This window comes from Periplaneta americana, chromosome 2 (genome assembly GCF_040183065.1).
Source record: "Periplaneta americana isolate PAMFEO1 chromosome 2, P.americana_PAMFEO1_priV1, whole genome shotgun sequence".
In the NCBI taxonomy this organism is placed as follows: Eukaryota; Metazoa; Arthropoda; class Insecta; order Blattodea; family Blattidae; genus Periplaneta; species Periplaneta americana.
In genome coordinates, this window is record NC_091118.1 from 197,101,092 (window position 1) to 197,118,900 (window position 17,809).

The following is a 17,809-nucleotide window of genomic DNA, read 5'->3' on the forward strand; positions in this document are numbered from 1 at the left end:
ACCAGAGGCCTCAGTTCAAGCCTGTTGATATTGGGCAGAGGTAGAACGTTTCAGACCGCCTAACTTCAAGACAAGCGTGGAATGGGACCTCGGTCATTGGTTCAACAGCAATTGAGGACCGTTTTTGGAAAACTTGCTAACTGCAAAATTTTCAAAATTGGGATTTTGGTGAATTCATATTCATATTTATAGTCATCAAACGTCTTTCAGGTAGTGGTTTCCCTCACATTTCTGCATACGGTCCACTACTACCTTGCTTACATTCCATCCTATATCCTTTATATTTCTCTTATCATCTATGTCTCCCCCAGTCTGCCACTTATCTAAAGTTTACCCTGCTTCTGTCTATTTCTTCCTCCATCCTTTCTGATGTACAGTATTTACAACTCTTAACCTTCTTTATCTTCCCTCAATATAATTTCCAAATCCTATGCAATACTGTCCACCTTACTCTTATATAGAAACATTCGCGTCTACATCTACTCCTCCATCTCTACTACTATCCTTGTCATCTTTCATTACTGTTTTTGGTGGATTAGTTAACATAAGACAGGCCTCTACATGATGCTAAAGGCTTCTTAGGAAAATCTTATTATTTCCTTCACAGTAGTGTATCAAAGTGTGAATCGTTTTTTCAAAACTTGCTTCCTGCTATGTGAGAGCTATAGCAAAACTTGCAGTTATTTCAGTTTTTTGTGTTTCCTATAAAATTTAGTTTTTTCAGTTAGCAAGTTTTGCAAAAACGGTCCTCAATTATCCTTCTCTCTCTCTGTGCCGCGAATGTTTACGTCTTCTTTCAGACATTGTGGAACGTAGTTCGTTGCAGACTTATTTTGTTGGTTGATGGTTTTTAGTTTGTTTATGGTTGTTTAGTTTGTTGATTGGTTGTTTAATCGGCTGCTGATTTGTTGTTTACTGTAGTCGGTTGATAATTTGTTGCTTAGTTTGTTACGATTACTCGTTTGGTTGGGTGATGACTGGTTGTTTAGTTGGTTGATGACTGGTTGTTTAGTTGGTTGATGACTGGTTGTTTAGTTGGCTAATTGGTTGTTTATTCAACTCTCTGGCTGTTTAGTTGCCTGATTGGTTGTTTAATTGGTTGATGACTGGTTCTTTAGTTGGCTAATTGGTTGTTTATTCAACTCTTTGGCTGTTTAGTTGCCTGATTGGTTGACTGATTGGTTGTTTAATTGGTTGATGACTGGTTGTTTAGTTGGCTAATTGGTTGTTTATTCAACTCTTTGGCTGTTTAGTTGCCTGATTGGTTGTTTAATTGGTTGATGACTGGTTGTTTAGTTGGCTAATTGGTTGTTTATTCAACTCTTTGGCTGTTTAGTTGCCTGATTGGTTGACTGATTGGCTGTTTAATTGGTTGATGACTGGTTGTTTAGTTGGCTAATTGGTTGTTTATTCAACTCTTTGGCTGTTTAGTTGCCTGATTGGTTGACTGATTGGCTGTTTAATTGGTTGATGACTGGTTGTTTAGTTGGCTAATTGGTTGTTTATTCAACTCTTTGGCTGTTTAGTTGCCTGATTGGTTGACTGATTGGTTGATGACTGGTTGTTTAGTTGGCTAATTGGTTGTTTATTCAACTCTTTGGCTGTTTAGTTGCCTGATTGGTTGACTGATTGGCTGTTTAGTTGTCTGATTGGTTGACTGATTGGCTGTTTAGTTGCCTGATTGGTTGACTGATTGGCTGTTTAGTTGCCTGATTGGTTGACTGATTGGCTGTTTAGTTGTCTGATTGGTTGTTTGGTTGACTCATGATTGATTCGTTGATTGACGATTGATTGGTTGTTTGACGACTGATTGGTTCTTTATTTGGTTGATGTTTGGTTCTTCGCTTGATGATGGTTTGTTTGATGACTGATTGTTTAGTTGGTTGATGACTGTTTAATTAATTGACGATTGGTTGTTTGGTTGGAGGTTGGTCTGTTTGATTAATTGTGATTCAATAGTTTTACGTGTTGCAGCCAGGTAATTAAATATGAGTTCTTAAAATTATGCTGAGGTTACGTTAGGTTTTTGACTTCATATCAGTTGCATCTTGTAGCCAATCTGCAGACGTAGTCGAGTGACTTATGTAACACTACCTCACTATGTTCAGTCATTTTTGTATAAGCGTTACAGTCCCACTCATATCCTTTAACTGATTCATACACGTACAGGCCTGATGCACATTATAGTGTACATTGTTTCTTTTTTGGAATGTCTTCGATACTTTTAAATATTTTGAAAAAAATTCAATGTGATACAAATGGAGAATATTTTTTAAACATTTCTATACCTGAATTAAAAATAAAATTTAAAAATTTGCATAGGGCCCTAGGAGTCAAAATTGTTCCCAAATTTTGATTTTCTGTGAAGACTTGATTTAGGAATTTTGGATCAGCAGAATGATTATGTGACCAGGTTTTTTTTTTTTCAATTTTGTTTAATATAAATTCAGGTCTGAAGAGGTTAAAATACGTTTCCCGCATATATTAAACTAATCATTATCACGACAGATAATAATAATAATAATAATAATAATAATAATAATAATAATAATAATAATAATAATATAGTTTGATAAATTATTGAACTAAATTAAGGAAAACAAGTGAAAAGGCTAAAAACAATGTAATGGACGAAAAAACACAAGGAAAAGGATAGAAAGGAAAAGAAAGAAAAGATGACGGATGAGAAATAAAGATAAGATAAAGAAGAGAAAGAGAGCAGTAGACTGTTTATGTGGTACAGCTTTCATTTTAATAACTACAATTACTTACTTACTGGCTTTTAAGGAACCCGAAGGTTCACTGCCGCCCTCACATAAGCCCGCCATTGGTCCCTATCCTGAGCAAGATCAATCCAGTCTCTATCATCATATCCCACCTCCCTCAAATCCATTTTAATATTATCTTCCCACCTACGTCTCGGCTTCCCCAAAAGTCTTTTCCATCCGCCTCCCAACTAACACTCTATATGCATTTCTGGATTCGCCCATACGTGCTACATGTCCTGCCCATCTCAAACGTCTGGATTTAATGTTCCTAATTATGTCAGGTGAAGAATAAAATGCGTGCAGTTCTGCGTTGTGTAACTTTCTCCATTCTCCTGTAACTTCATCCCGCTTAGCCCCAAATATTTTCCTAAGCACCTTATTCTCAAACACCCTTAACCTATATTCCTCTCTCAAAGTGAGAGTCCAAGTTTCACAACCATAAAGAACAACCGCTAATATAACTGTTTTATAAATTCTAACTTTCAGATTTTTTGACAGCAGACTGGATGATAAAAGCTTCTCAACCGAATAATAATAGGAATTTCCCATATTTATTCTATGTTTAATTTCCTCCCGAATATCATTTATATTTGTTACTGTTGCTCCAAGATATTTGAATTTTTCCACCTCTTCAAAAGGATAAATTTTCAATTTTTATATTTCCATTTCGTACAATATTCTGGTCACGAGACATAATCATATACTTTGTCTTTTCGGGATTTACTTCCAAACCTATCTCTTTACTTGCTTCAAGTAAAATTCCCGTGTTTTCCCTAATTGTTTGTGGATTTTCTCCTAACATATTCACGTCATCCGCATAGACAAGCAGCTGATGTAACCCGTTCAATTCCAAATCCTCTCTGTTATCCTGGACTTTCCTAATGGCATACTCTAGTTTAATAACTACACTTCAAATCGAAAATAGTTTCACACGAAATGTGTAGGCAGATCTTACTAATATCTCCAGAATCATCTCACCATAAACTACATCAAAACTACTCTACCAAGCACACAATAAAGTAGGCTTAAGGTTATATTTATCTTATATTTAATCCTTTTCTCTTTTGTGTTAAAACACTCAACGAGAATGTTTCCCACAGAAAATTTCGAACGCATTTGGCAACATCCCATGTGTAGTGGATTGCTCAAAACAATACGTAATACTCCAGATCTCGTCTCGTTTCTCATTTCCAGTAACAAGCTGCTTACATGACCCCGTTTCCCGAGCGTTGCCCTAGTTGCCAACTAAATCCTTCATAAAAGCCAACTTCTGAAAATAAATAATTCAGTGGTAGGAAGTGCACAACAAATTCCGAAGAAGCAAGTTTGACAGTCTAAATTGACTGCAGCACGTGGATGTGTGTGGAGAGCCAATCCCAGCTTCCTGGACGACTGACTGTTTCTTGTCCGATCGACAATTACGTTCTCACGAGCGGTCATTACTCAGACTGGCCGGTATTCAGGTCAGATATCGGCCGCCCGCCTTTCCTTTATGCTGCCCGTTACTGCACACGTCTGAATGCTAGAGGTCGGTCGCTCTACGCTGCGCTGCATTAATTAAGAGCGCCGGTCAACCTGTTCATCTAAGTCGCTACGGTACAAGCAACTTCTGCGCTTGCGTATGAACGTGCAATCGACATTTCTGACAGAGAACTGCGTCTTACTCTTCATTATACAGAATGTAAACTAAAATGTATGTCAAAATTTTAGGAGCATATTCCTCTCATATAAAAATAATAATCCGTGGCGCTACAGCCCACGAAGGGCCAAGACCGACCAGCCAGCTGCTGGCCTCACGTCCACATGCCGAATCAGAAGTGGATTTTTTTATTGGGTTATTTTAGGACGCTGTATAAACATCTAGGTTATTTAGCGTCTGAATGAAATGAAGGTGACAATGTCGGTGAAATGAGTCCGGGATCCAGCACCGAAAGTTACCCAGCATTTGCTCGTATTGGGTTGAGGGAAAACCCCGGAAAAAACCTCAACCAGGTAACTTGCCCCGACCGGGATTCGAACCCGGGCTACCTGGTTTCGCGGTCAGACGCGCTGACCGTTACTCCACAGGTGTGGACTCAGAAGTGGATGATCGTCCAACCAGAATGGAGGTATCGTGTGGTTAGCACGATGAGCCCTCCACCCGTTATACAGAGTGATTTATATAGAACTGACACATTTCTTTCATTAATTGTTTCAAAACGAATTGTGCTAGCGACAACTTATTATACCTAAAATGTAGAGGAATTTTGGGAGATTATTTACCTCTATAGCAAATGTTGAAAATGTCTTCCATCCTGCATAAGGCACAACTCAACACGTCGTTCCATGTTACTGGCCACTCGTTGGAGGACTCTGTTGTCAATAGCTTGAATCTCCTGCGTGATGTTGTGCTTCAGATCGTCCAATGTTTGGGGACGTGTGGCGTAAACCCTGTCTTTTAATTAACCCCATAGAAAGAGTTCCGGCGTTGTCAAATCCGGAGATCTCGGTGGCCACAGATTCCTGGAAATTATTCGGTCGTCAAAGAAACTTGCAATTAGTTCCATGGATTCATTTGATGTATGGCATGTAGCGCCATCTTGCTGAAAATATCCTTGACTCAGCTCTACATCGTCCAGTTGCTCAACAAACTCCATGAAAATCAGTCGGTACTCTGCAGTGTTCACAGTCTGGTTAAAAAAAATTGGCCCCACTATTCTCTGTGCGGATATTGCGCACCAAACTCCGATTTTAACCGGGTGCATAGGTGTTTCATGGATGACATGTGGATTTTCGATGGCCCAATGGAGTGATTTCTGTGAGTTCACATAAAGAGTCGTTGATTTAATGTGTACTGCATTTTCACGTTGACACAAAATGTCGAAAACAGCTGCCAACAATAGGAATAAAACATAAACATCTGCGCATCTAGTGACAAGGAATCGAAACTCCAGAACATTCTGCTTAATTTGGTGCTAAAATTGGGTCAGTGCTGCCAACAATAGGAATAAAACATAAACATCTGCGCATCTAGTGACAAGGAATCGAAACTCCAGAACATTCTGCTTAATTTGGTGCTAAAATTGGGTCATTGAATGAATTTCTAACGGAATAATTAAAGAAAGAAATGAGTCAGTTCTATATAAATCACTCTGTAGCTGATTTGCGTAATTGGATTTCGCTACCTATCGTAGCTCCCCAAGTGCATCACGATGCTGGGTGGGCACCGGTCCCATACACTGGCAGAAATTTCATGAGAAAATTTCTTCCTCCATGAGGACTCGAACTAGCGCGCATTCCGTAACGCGAGTCCTAGGCAGAATGCCTTAGACCACGACGCCACGGCGCGGGACCCTCTCATACAGTATAGAGGATGAAAAAATGTTACATGAACATTCATCCGAAAACGCTTTATTTCCTTTTTACAGCCATTTTTCTACAATTGTATAATGCAGTACATTGTGCGAAAAAGCATACCACATGGAAATGTCAATGTTTGGGCCGGCATTATTGGTGACGTTTTGGTGAAACATGTTCTTCCACTCAGGCTCAAAAAAATAAAGATACAAAATGTTCTTACAGTGAACCTTGCTTGTTCTGTTACACCATGCGCCGTTAGCAATTCGACGAAACACGTACCATGCATGATGAAGCTTCTTCTCATTCCAGTGTCATTATTATTATTATTATTATTATTATTATTATTATTATTATTATTATTATTATTATTAAATTATGGTTTATTTAACGACTCTCGCAACTGCCTATCAGCGTCGCCGGTATGCCGGAATTTTGTCCCGAGTTTTTACATGCCACTAAATCTACTTACACGAGCGTATCGCATTTATGCACACTTAAGAGCCGAGATCGAACCCGCAACTTCGAGCACAGGTCAGCGCTATACCGACTGCGCTACCCAGGCCGACCAGTATCAATGTTATGTTAAACGTTATGTTTTATTTAACGGCGCTAGCAACTGCCGAGGTTACATCAGCGTCGACGGTGTGCCGGAATTTTGTCCCGCAGGAATTCTTTTACATGCCAGTAAATCTATTGACATGAGCCTGTCGCATCTAAGCACACTTAAATACCATCGATCAGAGCAGGGATTAAACCCGCAACTTCGAGTACAGAAGGTCAGCGCTATACCGACTGCGCTACCCAGGCCGACCAGTATCAATGTTAGTCGATTTCCAAATCAAAGGAACCGTGAAAGATGGATAGGTAGAGATGGACCAATTCCTTGGCCTCTGCGCTCTCCGGACCTAAACCCACTAGACTTTTATTCGTAGGATCATTTACAAGAGCTTATGTATGGAACCCCGGTCCAAGATGAAGAGAGTCTTCGAGCCCGTATTTTGGAAGACGAGACAATACAACATTCTCCAAGGAGTCGACCTGGTTGGCGAATTGGTATAGCGCTGGCCTTCTATGCCCAAGGTTGCGGGTTCGATCCCGGGCCAGGTCGATGGCATTTAAGTGTGCTTAAATGCGACAGGCTCATGTCAGTAGATTTACTGACATGTAAAAGAACTCCTGCGGGACAAAATTCCGGCACATCCGGCGACGCTGATATAACCTCTGCAGTTGCGAGCGTCGTTAAATAAAACATAACATTTTCTCCAAGGATACATTAGCGCATCCGGGATTCAATGCGACTGCGGGTTGATGCATGTATTCGTGCTAACAGAAGCCTTTTGGAGCACTTCCTGCAAGGCAGATTTCCATGTGATATGCTATTTTTATTTCATAATGTAGGTACCGCATCATACAATGCAAGCAGAGTTGTAGAAAAAGGGCTGTAACAAGGAAATGAAGCGCCTTCGGACAAATGTGAAAAGTGAAATGTTGCAAAGCTTGAAGTTTTCATGGTTGAATATGCCCCTGGACGCTCTGTATTTGACTTAATCCTATTGTGGGCATATTTGACCTGACTTCCATGTCTTCTCTATGCCGCAGGTCGCCGAACCAGAGACCGCGTCCTCAGTGCTCACGCCCGTGACGCAGCAGCTCACCTCCTCGCGTCGGACTCAACAGTTCCAGCGACGGAACCCCCAGCAAACTGAAGAAACCACGCCCCATTCAGAAACTCCCAGACGACGAACCGATACAGCCCCGTCACAGAGACGTTCTTCTAGGGATGAAGACAACAGCCGCAGAAGATCCCGAACTAGTGCCTCCAGGGGAGAAGTCGTTTCAACAGAGTCTTCTAGAAGATCTCGTAACGGAAAACGAGAACCGGCGCCTACCACAGAAATTCCCAGGCGTCCAGGCAGACGCAGTGGCGGCGCGACTAGCAGAAGGCAACACGAAAGCAATGAAGTGACATCGACCAGCGTTCAACACAGCACCACGACCCTGCCAAGCACCACGCAGACGACGACTACATCAACCGAGCCGTCGACCAGTGCTCAGCCTTCAGTTGAACCGGTGCTTCCTGTGGAGACGGCTAACACCACAACCACTACCACCACTACCACCACTACCGAGGCACCCGTGCAGTCGGAGGTAACGGACACTCCGAGAACGAGGAACAACAAGGCTCAAGAATCACCAGATGCGAGAAGACATGAAGCGACAAACAGGAGCAGCAGAAAATTAGAAACATCCTCAAATGGAAACAGGAGAAGAAATGGTGACAACAACATTGTTGCAGATTCTGTCAGTTCCGCCAACACAAGAGATTACAGAAGAAGGCCTTCAAACGAAGTCGACATCGAGAAGATTCCAAGAGTGTCAAATAATATCCCCAGAACGCAAGAACATATTGTGTCTCCAGACACCTTCGGCGAAACTCACGCCGATGTTACAAGGACAAGGCCTGGAGGATCTTCCAGAAGAACTCCGACAGACGCATTTCCAGAGGAAGGAAGAAGAACTTCATCGAGGTCAGGAGTTCGCAAGAATGAAGAAATTGGTGCACAGAGAACTGAAACCGCAGGCAGGGGACAGTTCCGAAATGGGTCGGGGCATTTCAGACCTAGAACATCGCCGGATGCTGCGGAGACTACGACGCTACCCAGGACACACCAGAGGAGCTCAGCAAGGCCTGCAGGCACCAGGAGGGACGAGTCAACTGCGGACGTAGCGTCTGCCAGCAAGCCTCGTGGGACTCATAAGGGAGATAGGGAGGCTGCGACGAGCAGGAGCAGGGACGCTTCCAACTCTGGGACAACTCGCGCGCCTTTCAAGAGCAGGGACGCCCCAGCTGGAGGAGGCAGAAGAGGGCACTTCAAGGCGCAGGAAGCTGAGTACTCCAAGGTATTGTTTGCTTAATTATTATTATCATTATTACTAGACCACGGAAACTTGATGCACTAAAAAAACTGAAAACATGCATGCAACTATGCAGTAAAAATACACTTCAGAGGTTGATTTGGTTTAATGATATGATATGATATGATATGATATGATATGATATGATATGATATGATATGATATGATATGATATGATATGATATATGATATATGATATATGATATGATATGATTGATATGATATATGATATGATTGATATGATATATGATATATTTCGTCACAGCACTTCTTTACATGTAATGGTGTACCTCACATTTCTGTATCCGGGGCCACCATTAACATATCATTACAATAACACATTATTTGCAGTACACGTCTGCACAAATACTCCCAATTACATTATGTACCTTTTTTGTTATTTGGTCAATCTCCCCTTCAGTATTTCTCCTACATTTCATTTGCTATTCTCTATTTGTTCCTTAATCCTAATATATCTAATATTATATACTCCTTTCAAACCCCCTTTTTCCTCTAACTACTGTTCATTAAAATCTCAATTTCAATTTTTCTCTATAAATTATCATATTGAATTATTTGTCCTCTTTGTTCTTTGACCTTTTTTCCTATCTTTCTCTTATATTCATTTACTGTTCCAACGTTCAAGTGTTAGTACAAATTTTATGCTGTCACTTGTTCACTTCTCTTAACCCTTTCTCACTATTTTCACTCATTCCTATTTGCGCTCACTTTCACTTTCTCACTATTCTTCTTACACCTAATCCATTGTCACTATTCTCACTTCCTATAAATACTTACATTTTATTCTACACACCTCCTTATACACTTTCTCTCTCCCTTATACTTCTCAATAATTATTATCATTATTACTATACCACGGAAACTTCATACACTAATAAAAGTGAAAATATGCATGCAACTATGCAGTAAAAATACACTGCAGAGGTTGATTTGGTTTAATATCATATAAATGAAAATAATAATTTAAAAAAATAATAATCATTAATTGAGGGGCTTAGAACAAAAAGCAAGTAAGTGACATTATTAAAGAAATGAGGTAATTGCGTGTTGTGATAGCCCAAAAGGATGTTTGTTTTTATTAAATTTCTTTCTATAAATGCATTAATTACTCCTTAAACATATGTGAATTGGTACATTTTTAACTTTCTAATCTTTTAACCTTTTTTTACTTTATTTGCCATTTACGTAATTATGTATTATGGCAATAAACAACCAATGATTCTCCAAGTTCTCTACTGTGAAACTTTTCCTCGTATCTGTCAAAATTAGTTTAAATGCCCAGAACGATCTCTCGACATCACAAATGATGTGACTGGTGTAATGCTTGAGAGGTTGGTTATGCAGTAAAGCTTGTTAAAAGTAAAATTTAAATTCCACGTGACTTCATTGTCGCAGGTGCTTAAATACATTCAGTTTTGTTTCTATGAAATCAGAGCACACTACAAGTATTGTCGTCGCAGAAATTTCTTGACTTGCAGGCGTGTTAGGAAGAAGTATCCATTGTCGTCGCAGCAATTCCATTCCTCAACAGTAATTAACCAATTATTGATTTTATTTCTCACATTTTTTATATTTCTTGGAAATAATTCTTATTTTTATCAGAGATAAATTTTGAAATTAGATAATATATCGGGGAAAAAAGAAAAGATGTTAATATAGGAATTTAAATATGCAGAATAAAAATATATATGCATTTAAAAGGGAAAACCTCGAAAATATGCATTTATGCACAATAAAGTTGCCTTCATTCGAACGTAAAAATCATGATCGACAAAGATCCACTTGTACTATTTCAATATGCCAAATCAAACGCAACTTTAAAACTATATTATGGTTGAATCGACAGATACACCATATAGCAGAATTACGATATCTACGAAGAAAGGGGCTGTTCAAACATCTCTAAGAAAAGGAATGTTGAGACAAATTTAAATGTAAATTTTACCAAGTGATTTGGCTCAAGTGGTAGCGTTTGAGACTTGCATTCGGGAAGTCCCGGCCGACCAATCTGACTGAAGGTTTTCATAGTTTCCCTCAGTCACAAAGGTAAATGCCGGATTGGAAATTTACGTATCATGATTCATCATCTCCTCAATCACCAATATCATAAACATTAATCAAAATCTAAAAATCAGTCACATAAACACAAGTCATCTTCTACAACATACAGTAGAAACAGAAACTCAACAATAAGTTAGTAAAGAAACGGCCTTCTGATATGCCGATACCAAAAGATTCTAAACATGCGATATGATCACAGATGTTAAAGCGTGTATAAATAAGCTTAATAAAATAAATAAGCCCAATCGAGGCTTCATTGCTAGCCTTCATACTTCTCTTCCTTACAAAAAAAAACAAAAAACAAAAAAACAAACAAACAAAAAACAAACAAAAAAAACGAGACTTTCACATGCAAAATAAATTTTATAATTTACGAGTCAGAGAACATTTTTTACATAAAGTAACAGGACGTGTGTGTAAATGCTACAGTTTGTTGAAGCAAATGCTACAGTTTGTTGAAGCAAATGCATTCACAATATCAAAAATAAGATACACAAACGGAAGTGATAAGGTAACAGATTTCGACATCTTAGAAATGAAAAAAAAAAAATCACCTTAAATCAAAATAGCCTATAATTATATGGATAAAGATAGTCTTTGTCAATTTCAGAACTGTAACGAATTTCATAAAGAACTACAGGAACTACAAACTGCACAATTTTTTCAAAGTGTAAATTAATTTTTCAGCCAGCAAGAAACATTCAGAAGAATGAAATCCATGGAGTTCAGACTCTAGAAATGTAAAAATATGAGAATCATTCATACGAAACATTCCGATATCGTGAATAAAGTCGATCTGGTTGGCGAGTTGGTATAGCGCTGGCCTTCTATGCCCAAGTTGCGGGTTCGATTCCGGGCCAGGTCGATGGCATTTAAGTGTGCTTAAATGCGACAGGCTCATGTCAGTAGATTTACTGGCATGTAAAAGAACTCCTGCGGGACAAAATTCCGGCACATCCGGCGACGCTGATATAACCTCTGCAGTTGCGAGCGCCGTTAAATAAAACATAGGCTAATATTATCGTGAATAAAAGCATGAGCTACATCATATACTACATTAGAAAGATGGAATAAGTGATAAGATGTCCCTGTACTTTATGTTTATGATACACGGCCACTCACACACATAACTACACTACACTGTGAACAAATATTGGTATGCTAACCATGTTTCAGATGTCTATGAATCATATCTTTTTTCATAAGACTAAATAATCCTTCTCGCTGTTTTTCAGTTGGTTCCCAAACAACATATCAACAACGTGAATAGGTTCCCCATGTTAAAATATCAACAACGCGAGTAGGTTCCTCATGCTCAAATGAGTACCTCCGTGGAAAAATCATGGATGTAACATGTTGCCCATCAAATATCAACAACGCGAGTAGGTTCCTCATGCTCAAATGAGTACCTCCGTGGAAAAATCATAGATGTAACATGTTGCCCATCAAATATCAACAACGCGTGTAGGTTCCTCATGCTCAAATGAGTACCTCCGTGGAAAAATCATGGATGTAACATGTTGCCCATCAAATATCAACAACGCGTGTAGGTTCCTCATGCTCAAATGAGTACCTCCGTGGAAAAATCATGGATGTAACATGTTGCCCATCAAATATCAACAACGCGTGTAGGTTCCTCATGCTCAAATGAGTACCTCCGTGGAAAAATCATGGATGTAACATGTTGCCCATCAAATATCAACAACGCGTGTAGGTTCCTCATGCTCAAATGAGTACCTCCGTGGAAAAATCATGGATGTAACATGTTGCCCATCAAATATCAACAACGCGTGTAGGTTCCTCATGCTCAAATGAGTACCTCCGTGGAAAAATCATGGATGTAACATGTTGCCCATCAAATATCAAAACGCGAGTAGGTTCCTCATGCTCAAATGAGTACCTCCGTGGAAAAATCATGGATGTAACATGTTGCCCATCAAATATCAACAACGCGAGTAGGTTCCTCATGCTCAAATGAGTACCTCCGTGGAAAAATCATGGATGTAACATGTTGCCCATCAAATATCAACAACGCGAGTAGGTTCCTCATGCTCAAATGAGTACCTCCGTGGAAAAATCATGGATGTAACATGTTGCCCATCAAATATCAACAACGCGAGTAGGTTCCTCATGCTCAAATGAGTACCTCCGTGGAAAAATCATGGATGTAACATGTTGCCCATCAAATATCAACAACGCGTGTAGGTTCCTCATGCTCAAATGAGTACCTCCGTGGAAAAATCATAGATGTAACATGTTGCCCATCAAATATCAACAACGCGTGTAGGTTCCTCATGCTCAAATGAGTACCTCCGTGGAAAAATCATGGATGTAACATGTTGCCCATCAAATATCAACAACGCGTGTAGGTTCCTCATGCTCAAATGAGTACCTCCGTGGAAAAATCATGGATGTAACATGTTGCCCATCAAATATCAACAACGCGTGTAGGTTCCACATGCTCAAATGAGTACCTCCGTGGAAAAATCATAGATGTAACATGTTGCCCATCAAATATCAACAACGCGTGTAGGTTCCTCATGCTCAAATGAGTACCTCCGTGGAAAAATCATGGATGTAACATGTTGCCCATCAAATATCAACAACGCGTGTAGGTTCCTCATGCTCAAATGAGTACCTCCGTGGAAAAATCATGGATGTAACATGTTGCCCATCAAATATCAACAACGCGAGTAGGTTCCTCATGCTCAAATGAGTACCTCCGTGGAAAAATCATGGATGTAACATGTTGCCCATCAAATATCAACAACGCGAGTAGGTTCCTCATGCTCAAATGAGTACCTCCGTGGAAAAATCATGGATGTAACATGTTGCCCATCAAATATCAACAACGCGTGTAGGTTCCTCATGCTCAAATGAGTACCTCCGTGGAAAAATCATAGATGTAACATGTTGCCCATCAAATATCAACAACGCGTGTAGGTTCCTCATGCTCAAATGAGTACCTCCGTGGAAAAATCATGGATGTAACATGTTGCCCATCAAATATCAACAACGCGTGTAGGTTCCTCATGCTCAAATGAGTACCTCCGTGGAAAAATCATGGATGTAACATGTTGCCCATCAAATATCAACAACGCGAGTAGGTTCCTCATGCTCAAATGAGTACCTCCGTGGAAAAATCATGGATGTAACATGTTGCCCATCAAATATCAACAACGCGTGTAGGTTCCTCATGCTCAAATGAGTACCTCCGTGGAAAAATCATGGATGTAACATGTTGCCCATCAAATATCAACAACGCGAGTAGGTTCCTCATGCTCAAATGAGTACCTCCGTGGAAAAATCATGGATGTAACATGTTGCCCATCAAATATCAACAACGCGTGTAGGTTCCTCATGCTCAAATGAGTACCTCCGTGGAAAAATCATAGATGTAACATGTTGCCCAACAAATATCAACAACGCGTGTAGGTTCCTCATGCTCAAATGAGTACCTCCGTGGAAAAATCATGGATGTAACATGTTGCCCATCAAATATCAACAACGCGTGTAGGTTCCTCATGCTCAAATGAGTACCTCCGTGGAAAAATCATGGATGTAACATGTTGCCCATCAAATATCAACAACGCGTGTAGGTTCCTCATGCTCAAATGAGTACCTCCGTGGAAAAATCATAGATGTAACATGTTGCCCATCAAATATCAACAACGCGTGTAGGTTCCTCATGCTCAAATGAGTACCTCCGTGGAAAAATCATGGATGTAACATGTTGCCCATCAAATATCAACAACGCGTGTAGGTTCCTCATGCTCAAATGAGTACCTCCGTGGAAAAATCATGGATGTAACATGTTGCCCATCAAATATCAACAACGCGAGTAGGTTCCTCATGCTCAAATGAGTACCTCCGTGGAAAAATCATGGATGTAACATGTTGCCCATCAAATATCAACAACGCGAGTAGGTTCCTCATGCTCAAATGAGTACCTCCGTGGAAAAATCATGGATGTAACATGTTGCCCATCAAATATCAACAACGCGTGTAGGTTCCTCATGCTCAAATGAGTACCTCCGTGGAAAAATCATAGATGTAACATGTTGCCCATCAAATATCAACAACGGGTGTAGGTTCCTCATGCTCAAATGAGTACCTCCGTGGAAAAATCATGGATGTAACATGTTGCCCATCAAATATCAACAACGCGTGTAGGTTCCTCATGCTCAAATGAGTACCTCCGTGGAAAAATCATGGATGTAACATGTTGCCCATCAAATATCAACAACGCGAGTAGGTTCCTCATGCTCAAATGAGTACCTCCGTGGAAAAATCATGGATGTAACATGTTGCCCATCAAATATCAACAACGCGTGTAGGTTCCTCATGCTCAAATGAGTACCTCCGTGGAAAAATCATGGATGTAACATGTTGCCCATCAAATATCAACAACGCGAGTAGGTTCCTCATGCTCAAATGAGTACCTCCGTGGAAAAATCATGGATGTAACATGTGGCCCATCAAATATCAACAACGCGAGTAGGTTCCTCATGCTCAAATGAGTACCTCCGTGGAAAAATCATGGATGTAACATGTTGCCCATCAAATATCAACAACGCGAGTAGGTTCCTCATGCTCAAATGAGTACCTCCGTGGAAAAATCATGGATGTAACATGTTGCCCATCAAATATCAACAACGCGAGTAGGTTCCTCATGCTCAAATGAGTACCTCCGTGGAAAAATCATGGATGTAACATGTTGCCCATCAAATATCAACAACGCGAGTAGGTTCCTCATGCTCAAATGAGTACCTCCGTGGAAAAATCATGGATGTAACATGTTGCCCATCAAATATCAACAACGCGTGTAGGTTCCTCATGCTCAAATGAGTACCTCCGTGGAAAAATCATGGATGTAACATGTTGCCCATCAAATATCAACAACGCAAGTAGGTTCCTCATGCTCAAATGAGTACCTCCGTGGAAAAATCATGGATGTAACATGTTGCCTATCAAATATCAACAACGCGAGTAGGTTCCTCATGCTCAAATGAGTACCTCCGTGGAAAAATCATAGATGTAACATGTTGCCCATCAAATATCAACAACGCGACTAGGTTCCTCATGCTCAAATGAGTACCTCCGTGGAAAAATCATGGATGTAACATGTTGCCCATCAAATATCAACAACGCGACTAGGTTCCTCATGCTCAAATGAGTACCTCCGTGGAAAAATCATGGATGTAACATGTTGCCCATCAAATATCAACAACGCGTGTAGGTTCCTCATGCTCAAATGAGTACCTCCGTGGAAAAATCATGGATGTAACATGTTGCCCATCAAATATCAACAACGCGTGTAGGTTCCTCATGCTCAAATGAGTACCTCCGTGGAAAAATCATGGATGTAACATGTTGCCCATCAAATATCAACAACGCGTGTAGGTTCCTCATGCTCAAATGAGTACCTCCGTGGAAAAATCATGGATGTAACATCTTGCCCATCAAATATCAACAACGTGAGTAGGTTCCTCATGCTCAAATGAGTACCTCCGTGGAAAAATCATGGATGTAACATGTTGCCCATCAAATATCAACAACGCGTGTAGGTTCCTCATGCTCAAATGAGTACCTCCGTGGAAAAATCATGGATGTAACATGTTGCCCATCAAATATCAACAACGCGTGTAGGTTCCTCCTGCTCAAATGAGTACCTCCGTGGAAAAATCATGGATGTAACATGTTGCCCATCAAATATCAACAACGCGAGTAGGTTCCTCATGCTCAAATGAGTACCTCCGTGGAAAAATCATGGATGTAACATGTGGCCCATCAAATATCAACAACGCTAGTAGGTTCCTCATGCTCAAATGAGTACCTCCGTGGAAAAATCATGGATGTAACATGTTGCCCATCAAATATCAACAACGCGAGTAGGTTCCTCATGCTCAAATGAGTACCTCCGTGGAAAAATCATGGATGTAACATGTTGCCCATCAAATATCAACAACGCGAGTAGGTTCCTCATGCTCAAATGAGTACCTCCGTGGAAAAATCATGGATGTAACATGTGGCCCATCAAATATCAACAACGCGAGTAGGTTCCTCATGCTCAAATGAGTACCTCCGTGGAAAAATCATGGATGTAACATGTTGCCTATCAAATATCAACAACGCGTGTAGGTTCCTCATGCTCAAATGAGTACCTCCGTGGAAAAATCATGGATGTAACATGTTGCCCATCAAATATCAACAACGCGTGTAGGTTCCTCATGCTCAAATGAGTACCTCCGTGGAAAAATCATAGATGTAACATGTTGCCCATCAAATATCAACAACGCGTGTAGGTTCCTCATGCTCAAATGAGTACCTCCGTGGAAAAATCATGGATGTAACATGTTGTCCATCAAATATCAACAACGCGAGTAGGTTCCTCATGCTCAAATGAGTACCTCCGTGGAAAAATCATGGATGTAACATGTTGCCTATCAAATATCAACAACGCGAGTAGGTTCCTCATGCTCAAATGAGTACCTCCGTGGAAAAATCATGGATGTAACATGTTGCCCATCAAATATCAACAACGCGAGTAGGTTCCTCATGCTCAAATGAGTACCTCCGTGGAAAAATCATGGATGTAACATGTTGCCCATCAAATATCAACAACGCGAGTAGGTTCCTCATGCTCAAATGAGTACCTCCGTGGAAAAATCATGGATGTAACATGTTGCCCATCAAATATCAAC

The 17,809-nt window shown here is 40.2% G+C and overlaps 1 protein-coding gene across 4 annotated transcripts in view; it reads left to right on the forward strand.

Moving 5' to 3' along the window:
• Positions 1-17,809, forward strand: part of LOC138695008 (mucin-2-like) — a 195,364-nt gene that overhangs the window by 114,390 nt on the left and 63,165 nt on the right. For all 4 annotated transcript variants that reach the window (XM_069819289.1, XM_069819291.1, XM_069819293.1 and 1 more), the window contains exon 4: positions 7,707-9,008. In XM_069819289.1, the coding sequence (XP_069675390.1) occupies positions 7,707-9,008 (1,302 nt within the window). The remainder of the gene's footprint in view (positions 1-7,706; positions 9,009-17,809) is intronic.